This window comes from Lathamus discolor, chromosome Z (genome assembly GCF_037157495.1).
Source record: "Lathamus discolor isolate bLatDis1 chromosome Z, bLatDis1.hap1, whole genome shotgun sequence".
Lineage (NCBI taxonomy): Eukaryota > Metazoa > Chordata > Aves > Psittaciformes > Psittacidae > Lathamus > Lathamus discolor.
This window is the reverse complement of record NC_088909.1, coordinates 31,987,686-32,011,202: the sequence shown is the minus strand read 5'-3', so window position 1 is coordinate 32,011,202 and position 23,517 is coordinate 31,987,686. Positions and strand designations below refer to the sequence as shown.

General features: G+C 41.9%; 1 protein-coding gene across 2 annotated transcripts in view; it reads left to right on the top strand.

Annotated features, from left to right (window-relative positions):
• The first annotated feature begins 11,030 nt into the window (after positions 1–11,030).
• The window catches only part of RASA1 (RAS p21 protein activator 1), a 54,323-nt gene continuing 41,836 nt past the window's right edge, over positions 11,031–23,517 (top strand). For both annotated transcript variants that reach the window (XM_065661907.1, XM_065661909.1), the window contains exon 1: positions 11,031–11,771. In XM_065661907.1, coding sequence (XP_065517979.1) covers positions 11,302–11,771 — 470 coding nt within the window. In that variant the 5' untranslated portion in view covers positions 11,031–11,301. The remainder of the gene's footprint in view (positions 11,772–23,517) is intronic.

Sequence of the window (23,517 nt, the reverse complement as noted above, 5' to 3'; positions counted from 1 at the left end):
CTAAGGTGCATTTCTTCAATGTGATCTAAGCCTCATCATGTCTATAAGTTCCATTAGCATTATTGCAGGCTAGTCTAAACCCCCTGTAATCTGAAATTCCCAGACATTCTCATCTGTTCATTGTAATATAGAAAGACTGGCTTGTTAGATGGAGTTGTGCTTTGGAAATGAATGGTGTTGGCACCCTCCACTATTCCAGAAGACTTTGTCTGTTCTCTAGCAGCTGATGAAACCTTTTATCTGATTAAGGAAGAATTAACTGCCACAAAAAGGGATGCAGGATGCAGGATGATGGAGGAGTATGCTCTTGGGAAGCAGACAGGTAAACAGTAAGTGTAATCAGCGAGTCTCGCAGCAGCAGGCAATACCTGCCTTGAATTACAAGCATGTGCATACTCAGTCCCACACATCTGGGGAGCAAAGGAGAAAGTTTGCAGAGCTGAGAAGATATGCTACATCACAGCTCTCTCCTGGCCTGCCAGGGGCATGTCTGTGTACCTGCTTTGAAAAATTAGCATGTTGTTTCATATGTTTTCAGAGTTACACTGTGATGGGCATTTATGGCATGTATTTTCTTTGAAGTTTTTCTGTAGAGTTAGTGTGCCTAACAGGATGCTGTGACAAGATTCCAGTGAGAAAAATCGTGGAACGTGATCATCTGGAACACAAGCACCACTACTGTCACCAGTATCTCTTGCTCCCAACCCCAGTAATGTGGTTAGCATAACTAATGCCATTCTATGGGGCAAGCAGCCATTCTCTGTGACCAAGCAAATTATATATGGGTTCCCTTTTCCTCATTATCAGGCCCTAACGGTCCTGTGCACCACAGAGACAAACCACTCACCCTCACTGGCCTTGAAGGTCACAGGCATTCAGCACAGGAGAGGGAAAAGTAACAGCACAAAGCAAAATTGGACAACAATGGACAACAGTACATGAAATCAAACTGTTACAAGTCCCAAAGGTGAACTTGGATCCAGACTGAGGCTAGACAGTGAGACCCACGACCCCCATGGCTAGGGACCCTCCCACTGTCCTCTGCAGCCTCTGGGGACTGAGGGAGCAGCTTGGCTGCTGTTACATGATTTTGAAGTTGAGATTGCAATTGCTTTACTGATACAGCAAACCATATATTAAGATGTGACCCAGCCTGCAAAGGGCCCTCATGACTGGAAATCATGAGGTAAGTTGTAATATAAATTCTGTATTCTACTGCGTACAAATCATACTACATTGATTCTGCTTGTAGAAGTCCTGTGCCATTCTAAGCACAAATTCTGTGCTAATCATAATTCCCTGCTAAGAAAAATAAAGCTTTAATTGTAACTACAATTTCTTCCTGGAGACAAAATGGCTTCTGATTTGCTGCCGTTCTGTTGAAAATAGGCTGGAGCTTCTCTTACAAGCCCTAAAGAAAAACCTCCTACCCTAACCTTTCATGTCAGAGGGACAGTGAGTGTTCACTGCAAGCTCTACTAACCACCACTAACAACCAGATGCAGAAGTACCTTTAGCTCGCAGCACTTTTAGTTGCAAGCTGCTTTTCTCAGAAAGCAAAACCTCTCAGGAAAACAACTACACTATATCGAGATCATCTGCTTCCTCTTCTTTTTGAAGTATTACTAAACTGCTACCTTTCTTGATGTTACTGACAGTGGAACCTTCCGTCACGTCGCCTCTGTGCTGCCCTGGTGCAGGGAGCAGATGTGCTTATTCTTTGTGTATGCCAAGGCAGATCTTTGTTTCATAAACTCCTTCTAACCATGTACACTGCAATTCCTCATCAGTTAAAAGGCTACCAGTGTTTAGCGTTCCTTAATTTTCTGTTCCCTGTGCTAGACCCTGCTCCTGATACAAACCCCATGCATATACTGCTGTTTACATCATGAAATTTTCAGAATACAGCCAAGGCTTTGTGTATTCTAACTATACTATTCTGTGGTTGACAGAATTCTCTACACAGTTGCACCTTTCATTCCTCTATATATAAATAGAAAAATCAATGTGTCATTGCTGATTATGAGGAAATGGATATCTTTGCAGACTGCACCGTACCAGTGAAGGTGGCAAAGACATTTATGGAAGCTGCAAAAGCAGCAAATGAACTAACTGCATACCAGCACATCTTGGAAAAAAATCAGATTAAATATGAACACTGTGTATAAGTTATCACTTAAGTGTCAAGTGTAATACTATTTATAACTGATAACTGCTACTACAGTAATTGTCCTCATGTAGCAAATGTCATAGAGCAGATGCAACATTTCCTCCCATCTTCCTCCTCCTCAAGAATGTCATGATGAAGCACATATATTAGGCTTTTAAGCCCTTTTAAAGTAGTTAGGTTCAGCAGTGATTTCACTATCACATCAGATCCAAGTTAAAATCAATTAGAACAGTGGGATACCAGATAGTAAATTCTTGTTTAATACCTCTAAGCATCTCATCCACAATGTTAAAATCGAGTAATCACTGTGTGATTATGTTCAGGTTACTCTAGAATAAGTTAAACCATACCTGAAATCTATAGATTACTTATGCTTCTATTGCTAGCGGTTTCCTTACCGTGGAACTGATTTTAAAGTCAAGAACAGAAATACAACTAGCTTAAAAAAATTCTTTTCATACAAGTAAATATTATCATAAGAAATAAACAGAATAATAATGGAAAGAGTAGTAAGTGGACTATTTTAAAGTATACATTTGGATTAATATAAGTTCAAAAAATTCAGGAGTCTGGGAAATTACAATACATACCACAAGACTTCACCTATTAATTTCTACATCAGGTTAATACACTGTGTCTCAATTAAGCCCTTATATTCTATAACAAAGATAGCTAAGAATTGGTTTTAGGATATTGGATTTGAACATTTTGTTTCTTATTTTTTAACTGAGAAACACTTAACTGAAAAATTCATCCTAGGATGGAGGATCTATAGGAACTAACCGTAAAGTAGAACAGGACACCTAAACTATCCCAATGTTAATACTTGAAGGAACTTGTTCCATGGGATTATGTACATAAGGAAATAGTAGTCTTCATATACAGAATGGATACTTTAGATGTGCAAATATGACCTCAGACACAGTTACCAATTTTGCAAATATATTTTTATGTCTCATATGCAAATACTGGTTTCTGTACAGACAGAAGTGTACACACAAATCTTGTGGGCACCATGTGAGCAGCCATTTGAAAAATTATTGGCTTTATGCAGATCTGATGTCCATGAAAGTAGATACATCTTAGCTAAACTCACATCTGCTACTCAGAACAGTATTTCCTTTCCTGATTTTTCAGTTTTCAATGACACTGTTCATTTAGATGTTAATTTAAAAATATAAGTCAGAAAGTTAATTATTTTCTGGTAACCAGAAACTTAAAAAGTTAAAAATTTCCACTGTTATTGTTTTATGAGCTCCACTATATATATTCCTTGAAAAGATCAATATATAGCTATTTGTTGCCTATATCCCAGCTACATCTAGCACTACTGTATTTAAATTTTACTCTTGTTCTAGTAAGCAAGGATATTGATTTCTACTATCAATGCAGAATAACAGCCTGCTGAGTAATATATGCAGTATAGTCTTCTACTGATTTTTATATGTTATGCATGTAATTTCATTTACAGGAACACCTGTTAGCTATGTCTGACATACATATCCTTTACTTAAATACAAAATATAGGTAGGCAGCTTATATAGAATCATAGAATCATAAAATAGGGTTGGAAAGGACCTTAAGATCATCTAGTTCCAACCCCCCTGACATGGGCAGGGACATCTCACACAAAACCACACATATCAAGTCACTGCAACCAATAACCACAAACTGAGAAATTATTTGATTGAAACTAATGCAAATGATATGTTCCTCAGTGGTTTGATTAACTATCTGCTTAAAAGAACCAGGGTAAACCTCATGAAAAACAACCCAAGCTTGAAATGAGAGACAGTGCCCCACGCAATAGCTGGGATCATCCTGCATAGCTTACATCATGGGTCTCAAAGGAAGTTCTGTAGGTATTAGGAGTGTAATCACATTTTCCTGTTTGTTCATTCTTATCAGACTTTTTTCCTTTCCCTAGCTCCTGTAAAAGCACCTATACAAACATCCAAAGGATACCTAAACAGCTGCAAAAATACAAAGATGTTTATCAAAGTGTGAAATTTTGTCCGTCAACAGATACACGCTGCACAAACCTAAGCTCAGTAATTACTGAGAACTCTTTTGGATCTTATTTGTAATTAACTAAGCAGGGAAAAATTATTTACATGCAAAATATTTCCAAATTAAAAATGGAAAAAATATTGTTTGTCTTTTGAAACTCAGTTTTTCTCCTCTTCATATGGAAAAAAACAACTAACAAATCAGGTTCCAAAAATGAGGATGCTTTTAACAATGCTTAAAAAATAACTGTTCAGATATCTGTAAGTGGAGACACTCAGAGGCTCAGGAGAGAATCCATGTGCATTTTATGTGAAGGTATTAATTACACATATAGATAAGCATAGACAGGTTTCTCTCACATTTAAATATAGGTAAGATGGAACTTAAATCAGAAGACTACAGTGTTTATGTAAGGCTGACAGAGCATTCACGTGGTACTCGTTCCTATGCTACTTTAGTTAAAGGGGTGTTCTGCCACAAGCCATTCAGGGACACAAACGAGCTCTCAGAAAAGTGGAAAAATGTTGGTGCTGCTTAATTAATTAAGATAGCCAATTTGTCAGAGAGGATACTGGTAAGGACAAAAACATATATGAAAAATCATGTATGAAAAAATCACAGGCAGTTTTTGAAAGCAAATAAAATAAATGTGCTAAAGTGTACTTCCCCCCCCCACCCCCCCAGTCTTTTCCTTTGGAAAAACACACCATTTGCATGGCTGGTCTGTTTTCTGGGCTCTGTGTCCACTTTGCCTTTGCAGTTGCTGTTCTATTTCAGATAGAACACACACACCATGGCAGCTACAGCTGCCACGCAGTATTCCATGAAAAGCACGCTCCCACTTGCCTCCTGTGTGCTAAGATAATACCACTTCTGTGACTGAAACTTACCTCTTTTTTCATCTACAGCACACTTGAGGTTTGTAGATGGCAATTATCTAACAACAGTCTTCCTCAGGAATGCCAGATATGTAACTTGTACTTTGGGTTCCACTTACTGATCAGTTTCATCCAGTATCTAGGCTGGTTCTTGTATTTTCAGGTTTGCCTGTTAATGAAAACGCCACACTGACAATTCCAAGTTAGTACCAACCCAGGGCTGTGTAAGATCTTGTTCTGAAAAAAGCTGGCACAGGTACACCTAGATTTGAATTTGCTTTGCCTGAAAAAGCCTATCTCTGAAACGTGCTGCTTTGTCATTATATTTTGCCAGATATAAGCTAATAGTAACTGAGAAGTAACAATTACAACTAGAAAATCTGCATCTAAGAAGCAGTAAAATTTTCATTATCTGTGCCTGGTTTTAAAACAACTGCTGCACGAGGTTTATGTGAAGTGCTAGGACATCACTCTAAACTCTACTGGTGAAATAGATCCAAAAGCCAAACCACAGTGGCTTTTCTAAAAAGCAAAATCCTGCAACATCATGAAAAGGGGCATCGATGAATATACATTTTCTCATACAGATATGAGAGAAAAGTATTTGTCTACAGGAAAATACAATAAGCAGAACAATTTGAGTATTCTGATGTACTACTCCATTGGTCTTCCTCTACGCAACTTCATTTTTTCACACTCTTACACTACGTGAATGCCATTACTGTTGCTTAAAATGGTTGTCTCTGAATAATTCACTTGCTGATACACTATATAACCCAAGGTGAGCATTCATTCAGGTCAATATAGTATGTTTCCATCATCATGCCACAAAACACCATGTTAAATTTCAGGAAGAGGGCAAAATGGTCTAAACTAAAAATGTATCAAATTGAAAAATGCAGTAAATACACAGGTTCTGAAAATTCACTGGTACTGTGGTAATAATGATACTAAAATCTGTACTTGCATCAGTGTCCTACACGCAAAACATAGAAACGGATTTTTTAAAAGTCAACAGAAAGACAATTACCCTTTGATTAAACTAGTAAGCTCTGCACAGCATTTAAATAGTATGGCATAGAAACTGTATGCTTTCCAATTCTCAAGAAAACTAATGCAACAGTTTCTGAGCAAATCTTTCAGGATGTACAAATAGTAAAGGTAGGAAAAGTATTTCCATCAAAGTTCACAACTAGAATGACTGGGTTGAAGTATGGCCAGAATGCTGTCAGCAAGGAACAAGATTTGCCAGGAAGAAAAGATTTTGATCCTTAATGTTCTAACTAACATAATGCTTCAGACTCAAAGACATGTTGTGGAGAGACTGAGTATCAAAGTGTCGCATCAATTTGTTTCTGAAAGTAAGATTTGCTGTGTGCACTGAGGGCTCACGAAAAGGGACTGAAATACCACGTCTACTTACACCCATTAAATACACAAAATTAGAGGGAAAGAACTAAAGACTTCTTTTCCAGATGCAGCCTGAAGTAAAGCAAGCAAAAAACCTATGCCTCTATGTAATGGTGCTGTTCTAAAATTGAAAAGAGGAAGCGAACATTTGTAGGCAACTATACAAAAGCTTTTTAGCCATTTTGGAAAGCACAAAAAAAAATGAACAGTATCGCTTACTATTAAAATTATTACCTCAAGGTAGTTGTTCACAAATATTTTTGCATCTGCTTAAGAGAAAAAAAAAAGGTATACTGATCCAATAGTAACTTCTTAATTAATTTTAAAGTCATATATATACTGACTCTTAAAGATGGGATACAAATTCTGTGCACATGGAGACTATAGTCTTTTATGGGGGCTTCATTCATCTCCAGCTTAAACATTTATTTGAAAGGATAGCAAACTACACAAAATGAGCAGGGACAAAAGGTTATGAAAGAATTTGGAATCTTAGATTGTTTCTTAGGTGACAAAGATGTTCTTGAAAATCAATAATAATCAGGAAGTCATTAAACTAAAATAACATTTGAAAACCATTATTCTAAAATGAAGGGAAACATTATAAAAATTGCTTATCATTAATGATCTACTCAGAGATTCAATACAAACAAAATATTCAGTGCAAACAAAGGCTTCTAATTTGTACCATGAACATGGGAGAATTGACAGCACAGACCCAAAATTAAATACAGACAGTGATGATGACTGCTCAATAATTACCTTATGATAATCAGCCTGGGAACACAGTCAGCTTTATCCAACAAAAATAAATGAGACGGAAAAAAAGAATTTAAGTTACAGGAAATAAAATTATTAGTATTCAAGTTCTTGCCCAGACTCTGCCCATATTTTCACCTTTCCAGCTATACCTGTGGCCTCTGTCAGGTTGAAACAGCTATGCAGGCAGGAAGAATTAGCACTGAGTCTGTACCTGTTCCTTATATAGCTGGGGAGTACAAGGGGAAGAACTGGATAGTTGGAGTGTTCCAGATTCTTCATTACAGGAGGGCTGCTCTCTTACCACTCCACCCTGAAACAGAAAGATTGACAATTTCCCTGCTGCCATTTATTTCTGAGATAGGAGAACACTTTGGGAAAGTGGAAATAAACTGCACAGAGAGGAGAGGAGGATAGGATGAGAGGAAGAGAGGAGGAAAGTAGAAAAGGAGGAGAGGAGGAGAAGAAGTTTTGTGCTGAAATAAGGAGTGAAAGTGAAGGATACAACTGTGTTTGTATCCATGGTCCAAGTAATGCTTTCTCTGTAAATGACTGAAATACTGTATCATTCACTTCACATGGCTTTTCATTCTAATAAGCATTATGTTTAACAGCTTCCAAATGTGGTAAAAAACCCAATTAATACTCTGACACATCTGTGAAACAGCTTCTTACTTTACTGATGGAGAAAGTGTAACCGTGTTCAAATGACTTGCCCAAGGCCATGCAAATCAGTGACAAACCCAGCTTGAAAACTCGAGTTCTTAATCACTGTCTGGAACATCTCACCACTGCCATCATTATGGTACATACAATTAGACCAGTCCCAACAGTGTTATGAGTGTTACGGCATATGTATCCTGTATAAAAAAGGGTCTCTGATATACGAGTGTTGTTCAAAGGCCTCAATGCCACTGATATTCACCTGCAGCTACACTGGAAGAGTTAGTTTTGGATCTCAAACTCTTAGATGTGTGAAAGACAGCTGTCACTATCAATAAAATAATGGCAATTATGGCTGCATGTACTCCACACTAGTGGATGAAGCTTCTCTGTGAGTATGCAGGGGGTCTCAAGCCAACTGGTACACTGACTGTCAGCCTGTGATATGCTCACAGGAAAAGCAGAAAAGGTTACTACACCCTGGACTCTGCAGACAACCGTTATTAAAGTGCCTGGGACCACTCAGTTTTACTTACATGAACAGCGTGGACCATAAGTCTTCCATGGCCAGAATCCTGAGATAAGGATTTTATTTACCATAAATCAACAAAAGAGCAGGTAGTTCTAATGTCAGGATTAACGTACATGCAACAATGTACTTCTACCTGTCAGACTCAGTTTTGGCCTTTCTACAGATCGGTCTTTAAATTAGGTCAGAAAAATAGTAATCTACCTGTGCTCTGACATTTCAATTCTAGTCCAAGCATAAGCGACATCACACCCAACAGCTGGCAGAGAAGAAATCATGTATAATCCCAGATTCACTATCCTGCAAACTGACCCTGTGCAACATGCATAGGCTTTCCAGAGAATCTAGCCTGATGCCATGCACACTGCTGGGATGAAAGACTAACTATCCTAGCATCATTTACACTGGGGATTTCAGAAAAACATAAGAAATATCAAGAAAAATATATTTGTTCCTTCACCCAAATATATTCATGTAAATAAAGTCCCATGAAGGCTTGGGTAACTGGAGTCAATTTAAGAAGGAGGAAATGCAGGGTGATTTGTGTTACCTGCAGCACAGAGCGACCCAGGCAATTTGCCTGCAAAGTGAACAGAAATGTGTCAGGCACAGAGATACAACAGGTCATCTGATCTCACTAGAAGCCCTCTTTCTACAGAATCCTTGCCAAATTTAAAAGTGCCTTCCAAAAATAAACCTCCTGAGGGACTGCCGCAGCCACACTGCCCCATTCAAGAGGCAACAGCCTCAAGCTGCACTAGGGGAGGTTTAGATTTGAGATTAGGAAAAGTTTCACAGCAAGGGTGGTCAGGCATTGGAACAGGCTCCCCAGGCCAGTGGTGGACTCACTGTCCCTAGAAGTGTTCACAAACTGTGTAGATGAGGCCCTCAGTGACATGGTTTAATGGTGGTCTTGACAATGCTGGGGGAAAGCCTGATGATCTTAAAGGTCTTTTCCGACCCAGTTGATTCTGTGATTCTATGAAATCCTTAGCATAGCTGTCCTTTTAGCCTTCATACACATTGTGCGTCCATACAGATGCTACTGCCCTGGAAGGCACTTAGAAAAGCCAGCCTCGTAAAGGGAATCTTATGCATATTTACACTACATTTCTATATTTAGGCACATCACTACCAAAACAGCTACAAGGCTGTGTTAAAATAATTTTGTTTAAACATCTGTGAGGGAAAGCAAACAGCAGCAAAGAGAAACCCGCAGAAGCAGCAGGATAGAGCATTGTTTGACATTACATTTATAACAATGGAAAGTGGTAATTCAAAATCAGTTGTAAGACATTGCTGTTGAAACTGCAAAGTCTTAAACAGACAAACAGCTGCAGATGAACACATTAAAGTGCTGCGAAAAAAGGGCTGGTGGAGCCAGCTTCTTCTTTCACTCACACTGGGCACAAACCCAGCATAATTCCACAGATCTTAGTGGTGTAACTGGAAGCAGATTTTGCCTTTAGAAGGCAAGATATGAAAACTTAATTTCAGCAGATAAAAAGAGGTTGGCTGAGGAGCTGTGAAAGTGGGAGCAGTAGTTTGTTTTAGTGGCCTCAGGAAAAATTCATTTAATACTTTTGGGTAAAGCAAAGCTTTGAAAACCTGAATGTTTAGATGCCTTCTGAGAACACTCGAGACATGCAAGTGTCAACGTGCCGCTATTTGTCAGCTCTTTTAACAGTGGGGGGTGGGAGGGGAATTAAATAAATAAATCCTAAGATACCCACATGTTCTATTGCCTGGTAATGCTATATGATGTTTTCTTGAACATAGAGGTAGTTATGGGTGAGGTGAAGCTGATGTGCCAAGTAACCCACTTAAGTTAGCACAATCATTAATGATGAAGATAGGCTTGGGAGTGCAAAGAATGCAGGTTTAAGCAGCAATGGAGTCCCAGCTCTTACAAGGTAAGAAGCATGGTGTAGATGCTAGGATACTTTTTTTAGTCTTACTGACAAAATACCAAGTCTTTGCACTAAAAAGCAAAGGGAAAGGTCCTCTTTAATCCCAGGCTGCTTTGGGTTGGAAGGGGCCTTTAAAGCTCACCCAGTTTCAACCCCCTGCCATGGGAAGGGACACCTTCCAATAAACCAGGATGCTCCAAAACCCTCCCACCCTGGCCTTGCGCACTGCCAGGGATGGGGCAGCCACAGCTTCTCTGGGCACCCTGTGCCAGGGCCTCACCACCCTCACATGGGAGAACTTCTGCCTAAGAGCTCATCTCAGTCTCCCCTCTGTCAGGTTAAAGCCATTCCCCCTTGTCCTGTCCCTACAGGCCCTTGTTCAAACCCCTCTCCAGGTTTCTTGTAGCCCCTTTAGGCACTGGGAGCTACTCTAAGGTAAGCTACCCAAAGCCTTCTCTTCCCCAGGCTGACCCAGCCCAGCTCTCTCAGCCTGTCTCCAGAGCAGAGCTGCTCCAGCCCCCGCAGCATCTCCGCGGCCTCCTCTGCAGTCATTCCGCCAGCTCCAAGTCCCTCGCTCCTGCTGTTGCAGCGCCGGGCGGAACCCCCACTTGAGCCGATTCCTGCGGGAGCAAAACCTCAACCCGCTCTACCGCGCAGGCGTGCCGGGCTTGGCGGTGCGCAGGCGCGGTGCGTCGGTGCTCGCTCGCTGGGTCCGCGGCCGGGCTGCGGGGAGGGAGCGCGGGGCCGCGGGAGGCGCTCCCCGGCAGCCGCGCCGGGGCCCTGCGGAGCTGCCGCGCCCCCACCCAGCCGGGTATTGTTCGTGGCCCGTCTCCTCCGGGGAAGTTTTGCCCTCGTCCCGGCTCCGCTCCCCGCCAGGGCGGGGCGGGGGGTGGGAGCCGGGGCCCCTTTGTCGCCACCTCTCCGGCGTGCGGCGGCCAGTGGAGGGGGGTCGGAGGGGGGGCGAGGCTCAACATGATGGCGGCCGAGGCCGGGAGTGAGGAGGGCGGCTCGGTTACCTCAGCCGGGACGGCGGGATCTGCCGCAGAGCCGGGACACTACCCCGTCGTGTGCCGGGGCAAGGGGCCGGGACCGCAGGGCCCCTTCCCTCCCGGCCCTGGTGGTGCTGGTTGTGGTGGTGGTGGTGGCGGAGGCGGCAGCAGCCCGGGAGCCGGCCCCCCGGGTGGCCCGGCTTTGTGCTCGGTGCTGGGGATCCTGGACCTGGGCACAGGGCCTGCCGCTCCGGCGGGCGGCCCGGGGCAGGTACTGGAGGCGGCCCGGGTGGCCGATCCCGGCGCCGCCACTTTCCCCCCGTTGCCGCCGCCGCCACCGCCGCCACCCGTAGCGGGGGGGCTGGGGACTGTGGACGAAGGCGATTCTCTTGACGGGCCGGAGTACGAAGAGGAGGAGGTGGCCATCCCGCTCAACGCGCCCCCCACCAACCAGTGAGTAGCTGCCCCCATCCCCTGAGCCTGTCCCGTTCCTGGCCCCCCACTCCCCTGAATCCCATCTCGGCCTCTGAGCAACGGGGCCTTCCAGGTGGGAGGCGTGTGTCCCGCTCCCTTAACTCCCGCAGAAGTTTGCCCCCCCCCCCCCCCCTTCCCCCTGTTCCTTTCCAGCAGGAAGGCTGCCCTCGCCGCTGGGATGCCCGGCGACGGGACCCTGTTGCACAGGGGAAGGGCGAGCGCGGCGGCGTGGGGCTCCCCTGCTCCCGGAGGTGAAGCGGCCGGGGTCAGCGCCGGGAGTAACAGGCTGCCGTGTAGCCGGGTTTGGGTTCTGCAATTTTTCATAGCAGGCTGCCAGGAAGAGTAAGCTATTCCGGTTGTGGTTTAACTACCTGTTGGGGAGACTTTTCCAGCCTCCGGTAGCGCCCTGGTCTTTCTCAGAAGAGCCATAAATCTCTCTCTCTTTGAAATAAAAGCGAACAAAAGTACTGTCCGAGGCATAAAATAACTCATATACCGTGTCATCATCTTGTATTACTTAAAAAAGAAAAAAAAAAAAGTAATACTTGGCATTTCCACTCCATATACAAACATGCACACGTGCTTGGTCTTTTTTTTCCTGAATTCAGGCAGTCTCGAATCATGGATTTAAAGTGAATTAAAACTAATTCTGTATTCCAAAGCATCAGCAGAAAGGCTATTTTTCATAAATAATGTCTTAACTGCTCTGCTGCTCAACCAATTTACAATAAAGTCGTTTTTTATGTAGGTTATGTTTGAAGAGGTGAGGCAGTTGGAAAAAACAACACCCAACACTGTAAACCTGCACTTAGGTGTTATTATACTTATCTATTAGGCTAATCGGATATTCCTGCAGTGCTGGTAATAGAAAGAATCCTGCAGAAGAGGCATGTCAGTTTTGTGTTTGTATTGAAATGTAGGGTCAGATAATGTTATGTAGGGTTAATGCAATTAGTAAATACCTAAACACCATCTTTGGATTTAACTAGAAGGTCTGTGGTTCAAGCAGAGTGCTTGCAAGGCTTCTGTTAGAACAGAAGGTAGCCCTCGAGCAGGTACCATGTTCTCCTCAAAGTGAAATTGCTTGAAAGGTTTTAATTGCTTTCATCGGTATCTAGACATATATTGTTCCTGAACTTACAGTGAGTATGGTTGATAATTTTGGGTTTTGAGGTTCAGGGTGGCAGAATGTATCCAAGATACTGGTCACAAAGTTAGTCTGAAAACCCATCTGAATTTGGGCTCTGTGTTTTTTTTAGTTTTTGCATACTCTCACTGACAGAGAGTATTACCTTCTGCACTGTTTCACATCCTTCCAGGATTTCAGGAGCCACTGCTGTAGTAAGGAGAGCATAGCATCTAACATTACAGTATTTCTTTTAGCTTAATCTCTCAAATTTTGACAGCCTTCCTAGTAATCCTTTATTCTTTTAATTTCTGGACTTGTGGAAGTTTGTAAACATTAAGGCCTTGTTTTGTGAAGACAGTGTTTGAATAGTCTTAAATTTGTAGAATCTCCTAATGAGATAGAAATAGGATTAGGCAGGTTTGACAAAGGATAAGAGGGAAAATAGCACATAAAAGCAAAGTTACTTCTTCATTAGGATGTGCCAAGGCAGCAACATACAGAATTCTGCTTGTCTGTTTTTTTCTCTGAAAGGGCAGACTGCTTCTTCTGTTAAACCCTGCTAAGTTCCTCAGAGGACTGAGGCAAAAGCCAAAAAGCAAGCTTTTTGAAATGCTTTTAGGAAGTGGGGTAATTATTTGTGAGCAGTCACCTGCTTGATATTAAAGTGATTGTTACCACATCTACAGTTCTGAGTGGATTTTGCAGTCAGAATATTGTCTTCTAAGTCATGTGCAAGCATGATAGTGAACTTTCATAAAATAGGATGTTGGATTTCTGAGAGTGAGTGCATGCTAGGGGAAGACTGCAGAAGCCCTGATTTTATTTTGGTTTACAAGGCTACTTGTCTTACTCAAAGGGGACATTGTCATTTTTGCAGGACCAAGGGCATAGCTCTATAGGTAAATGGTTTTCTCTGGAGGGTTCTTTAGTACGGAAACATCCAAGAAATCATAGAATCATAGAATAGTTAGGGTTGGAAAGGACCTTAAGATCATCTAGTTCCAACCCCCCTGCCATGGGCAGGGACACCTCACACTAAACCATGCAACCCAGGGCTTTGTCCAACCTGTCCTTGAGCACTGCCAGGGATGGAGCATTCACAACCTCCCTAGGCAACCGATTCCAGTGTCTCACCACCCTAACAGGAAAGAATTTCTTTCTTATATCCAATCTAAACTTCCGCTGTCGAAGTTTTAACCCATTACCCCTTGTCCTGTCACTACAGTCCCTAATGAAGAGTCCCTCCCCAGCATCCCTATAGGCCCCCTTCAGATACTGGAAGGCTGCTATGAGGTCTCCACGCAGCCTTCTCTTCTCCAGGCTGAACAGCTCCAACTTTCTCAGCCTATCATAATAAAAAAAAAAAAAATCAGAAGTTTATAACTCCATATACTTGACATTTTTCTTTGTAATTTTCTATGTAATTTTTATGTGGTGTTTCTATAACAAAATTGAAGTTGGCTGACTAAAATAATTAGAAGCCTTTTTCCCTTTCATTCATCCCTTAATTTATACAGCATCAGGTTTTACCATTCTCAGTGAAGTCATTTAAATTGGCCATATGTTGGTATAGTAAATTGTATTCTTTCAGTCCTGCTGTTTTATTTTGGAAGTGCCCTTTCTTTGTAGTCGTACCATCTGCTTCTACTGAGTTGAACTCATGATTTGATAACTGAAACAAAGATCAATATTATCTATCATCTTACATAAGGAAAAGCCCAGTGTAAGTCTTTAAAAGCAGTGGTTGATATTGTGATTTAAACTTGGATTCAATTTCTCCAGTTGAATGTGATTACAAAGCTGCTGTTCCATTTGTTTGAATACGACTGCCAGCTCCACCCTTTCCCACTTCCTCCTAATTCATTCAGTTTTTATAGGAAGCATGCAGGGTTGGCTTGATGGATAATTCCACGAATCTGTCAAATGGTTTTGTTTCTTTGTCTTAATTCCTGACAATATAATGTGTACATCAGAAAATTGAGAGTGCTTTTCAATTCCTGTCTTTGCTTTGTGATACAAAATTACTACTGTGTTGAAGAATGAAAAGGCATTATTTCTTTCATAACACTGACGACTCACTAGGCTTCTTTGCCTTCCCATGGATATGCATTCCAGGATTTACTGAGTGTTTGGTTACCGACTCTAGACAAGAATACCTGGTAGATGCTGCTGGTGTTCATACTCCAATATTCGATAAGTATAAAATACAGTGAAATTTTTGGCACAAACTTAGACACAACTTTTATCAGTTTTTCGTCTCCTGACTTGTTCTGTGAATTTAAAAAAGCAACAAGCGCAAACCAAACAAAATGTGAGTGAATTCGCAGTTTGCAAGTGTTAGGCCATGAAGGTGTTACAAACATTTTCTCTAAACATGAATAAGTTTTTAAATACTGTATAGTCAACCTTCTGGCTTTCACAGTAGCTAACCTGAAGAGATGGGAAGTGAAGCAGATGCAAGTTCTGCACTTCCCATCAGGATGCTGTAAATATAGTTTGTTCAGGGTAGTCAGGATGTGTTCGTCTTTGCTAGCAAGCACCTAATACTATTAGTTTCCTCTTCTCTTTTCCATGTACCTAAGGAAAATGGGAGTGTGCCTTCTCTTAATGTGTTTTGTTTAATTTTCTGGCAGTGGGAGGAGATGGTATGCAGCAGGTTCTCTTTGTTCACAAATGCAAAATCCCTAAGCAGGGTTGATACTTATCTTCTTTGATCCGGAGTGAAACTGACTCAAGGCTTGTCTGTTCAGTGCATGTGTGGGGTTTAATTTTTCTGGAGCACAGCAGCAGTGTGTTGATGCTCTAGCTTAATGCGAGGTGGGAGGCACAGGATGTTAGGGGATAAGTGGGCAACTCTGTGTTTGTTTTGGTCATTTTTTTTCCCCTGTGCTTTCTACCCCATTTGCAGAACTCACTGACAGTGGCTGAAATAGTGTGAATGCCTTTGGATTTATTAATGAATGCTGTTTAATTTGGTGGTAAACCAGTGGTATGTGGAATTATTGTTATTTATGTATTTGATGAAAAATCCTAGCTAACAAATTTATTTTAGATCTTAGTGTGCATTCATGTGGCAGAAGCAGATCCAGTATATTCCAGGAACATTAGCTTGTTCATATGGTGTTTTATGAACAGTGGTTATCAGTTTGAAATGGGTATCAGTTGAAATTGAAATCTGTCAACCATACAAAATTAAACAGGCTGTCTAGTTAAACTATCTGGTTAAAACAAATATTACCCAAAGGAGATGTGTTCGTGCGGCCCTTGGTGCCTGTTGAGGCAACACAGTGGTGAGAAAAAGAGCTGGAGATGGATAGAGAAACATTAAATCAGCATGGATTGCATTAAACTAGATCAACCTGTGAACGTAGTGTGAAGTTCTAGTTTTTTCACATAAGTGTCAAAGGTGGCAAGTCCAGAGTTTTGCCGTGTTTATTCCAGTAACTCATGAAAAGGAGGGGTTTTTTTCCTGAATAATGGCTAAAGGCACTTTTCCATACCAGTGAATAAATCTGTTGCACTGAAAGCTGAGGGGAGGTAATATTGGCATATTCAGTTAGGTAGTGTATAAACAAAATATGCAGTGTGATGTAACTTGATTTTAGTGTATGAAGTTTCTTTTCTCTTTTACAGTTAATGTGGTTGGCAGGTCAACTTTTCTTTTTTAGATAATTTCTTTATTAATTCCTGTTCTTCACAGAAGCGAAACACCTTACTTTTCTGAAGTTGGTGGTCAGCGTATTGATTTAGCCACTTACAAAATAGACCTGAATATAAATCTGGATTTAGGTCTGGCTGAATGTGTGATGTGAAGAGTGCTATCTTAAATGAATGGTTAAAAGCAGCAGAGCAGAATCATACCTAACATAATCATACCTAGGAAGTGAAGCAGTATGTAAACTGAGTATGTTAGATACATACATAAATGAACACTGCAGATGAAGAAAACCGGAAGTGGAACAGTATTTGATGCCAGAAAAAGTTTGAGGATGATTTGTGAGTAGTTTAGTCGGTATTTCACTCTAACATCAGATCTTGTCTTTTTGTCTAAACAGTGAATAGAGTCTCTTGACCTGCACTTCATATGGTTTTTTGCTTTGTATCATATATTGACTCACAGAACTTCACTGTAGGACTTGGGCACTTCATCTACTGGTCTGCCCTATTGAGAAGCATAATATTGTGCCGTGTTTCTTCACCTTTTATCATCTTAATGTTTTGTGGCTGCAGAGCAGGGAAGAACACAGATTTTTCTACGGGTCATCGGTCTCTTCAGTGAAGGACCCCATCTGTTGGTTCAGCTATAAATTCTTAGGACTTTTATGGTAGTTTTCCAGTTTCTCACACATCTTTCTTTCGTCTTTAGCAAAACAAACAACAGAAAACCCACCTTGGTATTTGTCTTACTGGTAGGCACAGTAGGGGAGAGGAAGGCATCTCCTATAACATTATCTTTGTGCTTCATAGAAGTGTTACAGTGAAATGATTGTGTGTCCCTCCAGAGTATGGTCAGTACTAATAAAATGTTAACCAGTGCTTGACAAGTTTTATATACTCATACTGTTTTATATGCTTCTAAATACAATATAAAGGCTGCAGGCAGTCTTTAGTATTTTTTTATTTTTATGTAAAATATCTGCTCTGTTGTGGTGGAGCAGAAAAACACTTCTGTTCTTACATGAGTCTGTTTTGTGTGGCAGGTGGTGATAAGTAGTCAGCATGGATTTATAAGGAGAAGGTCATGCTTAACCAATTTAACAGCCTTCTATAGTGAGGTCACTGGCTCAGGGAGAAAGAGGGAGAGTTTACCTCCACTTTAGTAAAGCTTTTGACACCATGTCCAATAGACTGCTCATAGACAAGCTGACAGTGTACAGGTTAGACAAATGGACAATGAGGTGGGTTGAAGATGGTCCTGGAGGGTGGTGATCAGCAGCACAAAGTCCAGGTGGACAGCCAGGGTGTACGCAGAGGGCAGCACTATTTAACAGTTTGTTGAATTACTTGGACTCTGGGATAGAATGCAGCCTTATCAAGTGCACAGACAATACAAACTGGAGAGAAGTGGCTGAAACACAACGTGTGATTTGCTTGAAATATCTACCTTTTCCTTCTAAGGTATGATTTTATTGCAAGAATTAATGTGTACAAATTACAGTATAAAAATCAATGTTTCTATGTTAACTTGAAAGCTCCAGTCATATTTCAGGAATGGATTATCAAGGTCTTCAGGATGCTCAGTTCTAGTACTGGTACAGAAAAGTTCTGGTAAGCTAGCAGACTGATTATTGTGGTGATCAGGCCCTGAAACAGTAATTTTAATCTTAAAATTTCAGTCTTTTTGCCTGCTTCTCAAGCCAGCGTCATACCAAATCAGTTCTTCTTGTTAGGATTTCCCTTTTTGTAAAATAATAGTAGTTGTTCATCCTCAAGCCTTAATTGTTTGGGGGGGGGGGGGGGTGTAGGGGTGTGTGTGTGTTTGTAAGTATATGCTTTTGTTGGGGTTGGAATATACTAGTCAGAGAACCATAAAACAACCCAGGTTTGGAGGGACCTCGAAGGATGGTTTGGCCCCGTCTTTGGTGGGAAAGGGAACATAATTGGTATTATCTAGCACCCTGTCCAGCTGCATCTTGAAAACCTCCAGTGAGGTTTTCCTTCTTCCCAGGGGAGGTTGTTGCAGTGAATGACTGTTCTCACTGTAAAACAAGAAGTACTATGATGAGGTCCCTCTGAGCCTTCTCTTTGCCGGGGAAAAGAGACCTAACTCCTTGTCCTTTCCTCATAGGGCAGGTTCTCCAGCCCTTTTATTATCTCCTGATTCTGCTTTGCACCCTCTCCAGTCTGTCTGCATCTTTCTCGTATCATGGGGACAAGAACCGAATGCAGCGCTTCATGTGCAGCATGGCAGCTGGATAGAGTGAGATGATCGCTTCTCTATCTCTGCTGGCAGTGCCCCTCTGGATGCAGCCCAGGATCCAATTTGCCTTCCTTGCTGCAGCAGCACGCTGCTGACCCGTGTTCATTTCATTATCCACTAGGATGCCCAGGTCCCTGTCAGCCAGGCTGCTCTGAGCCCCACAGATCCCAGTCTGGACTCGGCTCTTTGACTGTGCCATCCCAGGAGCAGGACCTTGCACTTGACTGTGTTAAACTCCATAGTGTTCTCACCAGCCTGCCCTTCCAGCTGCCCAGGTCTCTGCAAGAAGGCTCTGCCTTCTGAAGCGTCCACCTCACCACCCAGTTTGGTGTCATCAGCAAACTTGCTGATGATGTAGGGGGCTGGAACTGGATGAGCTTTAAGTCTCTTGCAGCCCAAACCAGTCTGTGATTCCATGATTTTGTGCTGTCTAAGCATTGGTGGAGATTTTTTTTTTTTCCTTTCCACTCTTTGGCAGTAAATATCAGAGAAATAGCCTTATTCTAAAAAGCAGAATTTTATCAAGTCTCTCTAATAATCTTGTTCTATATTCAAATCTAGAACAGGTTTTGGGTTTTTTTTTTTTTTCCTTTTCTTAGTTGTACACACAATTCTTATATGTCACGCTGTTGGATTCCTTGTATGGATTATACTGTCTAGGTTATATTCCCCTAATGTTGTTCATTGTGCATGTGGGAAGTGTTGGACATCTGTTAATTCAGGCACTGTCCCTGTCTTTGATATCTAGTGTATAACTGTCAGGGATTCCTCCTTATAGAAACAGTTGCCTATACATGGGCCTGATGTTCCTCTCTAAAGAGACATTCCAGGTTGCCAGAGGAGGTGAGAGGGGAACACAGCACAAAGACCTATGCTTGGTCAGAGGTGGTGAGTTGAAATGATGAGGAAGAAGGTGAAGGAGCCTCTGATACATTTCGTGAGGTGAATGGTAGACAAGATGATGATGGTCAGAAATTCATTGATTGTTGCCACAGAGTATCTGCTGGTTTGTGTAGCAGTATTAACATTGTTTCTGTAGTAGTTACTCTTAGTTCAAACAGAAAAAGGCGTGGTTTTGACCTAAGGGCACAAGTAGGAAGCATGTGAAAATGGGAAGTTTCTTGCTAAAAGCTTTAATGTGTTCCAGAATTCACTTCCTAAGCTGATCCTTCAGTAAGAAAATACAAGCTGTTTCAAGAGCTGTTTTTCCAGACAGGTTAGCTATATTTCACCTGCTTATTTGTGATTTTGCTGAAGTGAGATAGGCATTCTTCTTGTCAATAAATACGTGTCAGGTAGGATTGGAAGAAATCTTTTGGCTGTGTTGGATATTATGCTGTTGTCTCACCTCTGTTTATTAAAGCCTATAGCATTGTTACAGCAGTTGAAACGTAGAACCTTCCTTCATTAGTGAAGTTATTTAAGTGTATTGCTTTTTGGCTGTATGTTTATCTTGTTCTTTCATCTTTGCATAGTCTTTTTGCTAAGATGTACCTAGGTAGTTGGTTGATCCCCTTTGGTCTAGCCCAAAGTTGATGTAAACGCTGCTGAAAATGTTTTAGTGGCTTCTTTTGGAGGTGTTTGCAAATCTCACAGTTATCAGATTGGATACCAAGGTGTGTCTGTGGTAAATTGTCTAGTTCCTAGCCTTGAAGTATGGCATGGTTCAGTTTTTTACTTGCTGTTTCTAAGGGGTTTTGGAACAGCCGAACAAGAAAAGCACAGTTATTCTTCATTAGGTTTGCATGGGTACGTCCAACACTGATGAGGCTGCATCTCTAATCTTGCGTTCAGTTCTGGGCCTCTCACTACAGGAGAGACACTGGGTTGCTGGAGTGGGTACAGAGAAGGGCAATGGAGTTGGTGAAGGGCCTGGAGCACAAATGTGGTGAGGAATGGCTGAGAGGGAACTGGGGGTTTAGGCTGGAGAAGAGAAAGCTCAGGGGGACCTTATTGCTCTCTACATCTACCTGAAAGGAGGATGGAGTCAGGAGGTAGCTGGTCTTTTCTCCCAAGGAACAAGTGATAGGACAAGAGGAAACAGCCTCAAGCTGTGCCAGAGGAGGTTTAGGACACGTTCCTGGATATTAGGAACAATTTTGTCTGCAAAATGGTAGTCAGGCATTGGAACAGGGTGCCCAGGGCAGTGGTGGAATCACCGTCCCTGGAAGTGTTCACAAACTGTGTAGATGAGGGCCTCAATGACATGGTTTAATGGCGGCCTTGGCAGTGCAGTGCTCGGTAAACGTTGGACTTGATGATCTTAAAGGTCTTTTCCAGCCAAGCTGATATTATGATTCTGTGCTAACATGGCTTGTGCTGCCTCTTAGATGGAAAACTTGAGGGGGGGTTGGTTAGTGTCAACAGAATAAGAAGAAACAAACAAGAATATGGGGTATTTTGCCGTGGGTTTTTTCTTTGTTTTGGGGCTTTTTTGTGTTGGGTTTTTTTTTTTTTTAACCTTTGTCTTCAAGAAACCCTACGTGAGATTTCTGTGTGCCATTTGAAATTGAGGATTTTCCCAGTTCAAGGTAGTCATTCTTGCTGTCTTTTATAGAATCATAGAATGGTTTGGGTTAGAAAGGACCTTCAGATCATCCAGTTCTAACCCCCCTGCCATGGGCAGGTACGCCTCACCCTAGACCATGTCGGCCAAGGCTCTGTCCAGCACTGACAGGGGCAGACCGTTCATGACTTCCTTGGGCAACCCATTCCAGTGCCTCACCACCCTCACAGTAAAATGGGAACAGAGCTCATGTATTCTCAGGAGGTGGTAGCAAGAATTGGTACCATGTGCAGGGTACTGAGTCAGTGACTGAATTGGTAGGAGGGGAGTGCTGAGCATGACTCGTGGAAGTTTTCCATTTCTCCTGTGAGTTTTGTTGAAGCAGCAAGGTGTGGCTCAGCAGAGCTTTGAGTGAAGTGGATATGGCATTTGATGACTGTTTTTCCTGTGCACCGTAACCTTTTCTAGACGGAAATAGAGGTCTGCACTGCAGCTGTTATCAACACCTACATTTGTACTATGTCACAGAAAACCACTTTTACACCCCTTCAGCACTTTCTCCTGTGTTTCCTCCTCCCTTACCTGCTGCATTCCTAAGTAAAAATTTCAGTGTGCTGTGACAGCCGAATCTTTTAGTGGAACAACAAAGCTTCATAATATTTGCCTTTCCCATGTGTAAAAAAGAAATATGTAAATAAAAGGATTTGGTTGAACAGTGTGACATGCTTCTGCACATAATAGCAGCTCCCTCCTTTCAGATGATATATTCACCATCTGCTACCTTTTTGTGAAGAGCCTGTGCCTTGCATGGACCTTGTGGGGCATCCATGCTTGGGGACAGAAGTCCTGTTGCTGTACCACGACTTTGCTAAAGGGTTGCAGTGTAGTTGCATTCCTGCCCACAGTAGAAAGTGCTTGTTGGTGTGACTGGATGTCTGGTGGCCAGCACCTTCTATGCATTGGTGGAAAATTAAAGAGCTCTTGTTTGCAGGCTGGCGGTAACAGCTCTAACTGCAGTGCAGTTCATTTCATGATCTTAATGGCTTGTGGCTGTAGCTTGAGGGCCACTCTAGTGCAGCTTTGTGTGTTGCTTGTGTGGATATGTAAGCTGTTTCTGACACTATTGTGCCTGCTTCTGTCTGTTTTCTGTGATTAACATTGTGATACACTGGGTCGGAGTTCTGAACATGCTGCTTTTGATTTAAGTTGGCACATGGGAATGCATTCTTGCACAGCTTCTGACTGGTTTGTGAAGCATGGGAGCCTATTTTTGGTATTTTCTTAGAAGCAAAATACAGAACAATTTTGTAAGTTTGTTACAGCAGTTAAATGGGTGGTTACAGCAGTTAAATGAGTGGTCACAGAAGCAAGCGCCTAAATTGTGATATATAGTTGGTAATATGTTTTATGATTGAATCATTCCACAACATTATGTTGTAAGGCTACTTGGTTTTCTCTTTTAATGCGCCTCATAATAGCTCTTGTATTGTCAGGGCACTAGCTGTGATTCAGAATGTCATTTAATTATGTGTGCTGAAAACACTGTGAGGATAGTGGATTGTCAGCATCTAAAAAAAAAAAAATTAGTAAAGTTGACATTAGAAATACAAAAGTATTCCTAGGTAGGAATAAGGAAGCAAGCAGAGGTGACTAAGTAGAAATGATAGAGATTGTCTTTGGCAGTGGTGGAGGTTATACACGTAGGTGCTAGTGCACACATTATGGTTTTGAGTGAACACATTTGCTCACAGCCACAGGGGCAACTTCATGTTCACAAACAGCTAGGCAGTTTTTTACTGATACCTTCCTATCCAAACCTTCATTCCTTTGATGAGACTCAGTGTACTGTAGGTAGTACTTAAGACTCCCTTTGATGTCTGCTCAGAAACTATATTCAGCGTAAATCAAGAGATCTGGATCAGCATTGCTTCTGACTGTGAGCACATTAACTTGAAGCTGTCACGGTTACAAAATGGCAGAATCGTTGATCCTGACCTATAAAACTTGAAGAGGAAAGGGTAGTTTCTTGTGGTGTATTTTCATAGAAGCACTGAACTCGATCTTCATTGAGATATCTGACTGCGGAATAAAGCCAGAGGATCTGTATTTATTTTATTTCAGAATTTATGATAACCTGGTCCTATCCCTCTTAGTGTCCTGCTCTCTGTTG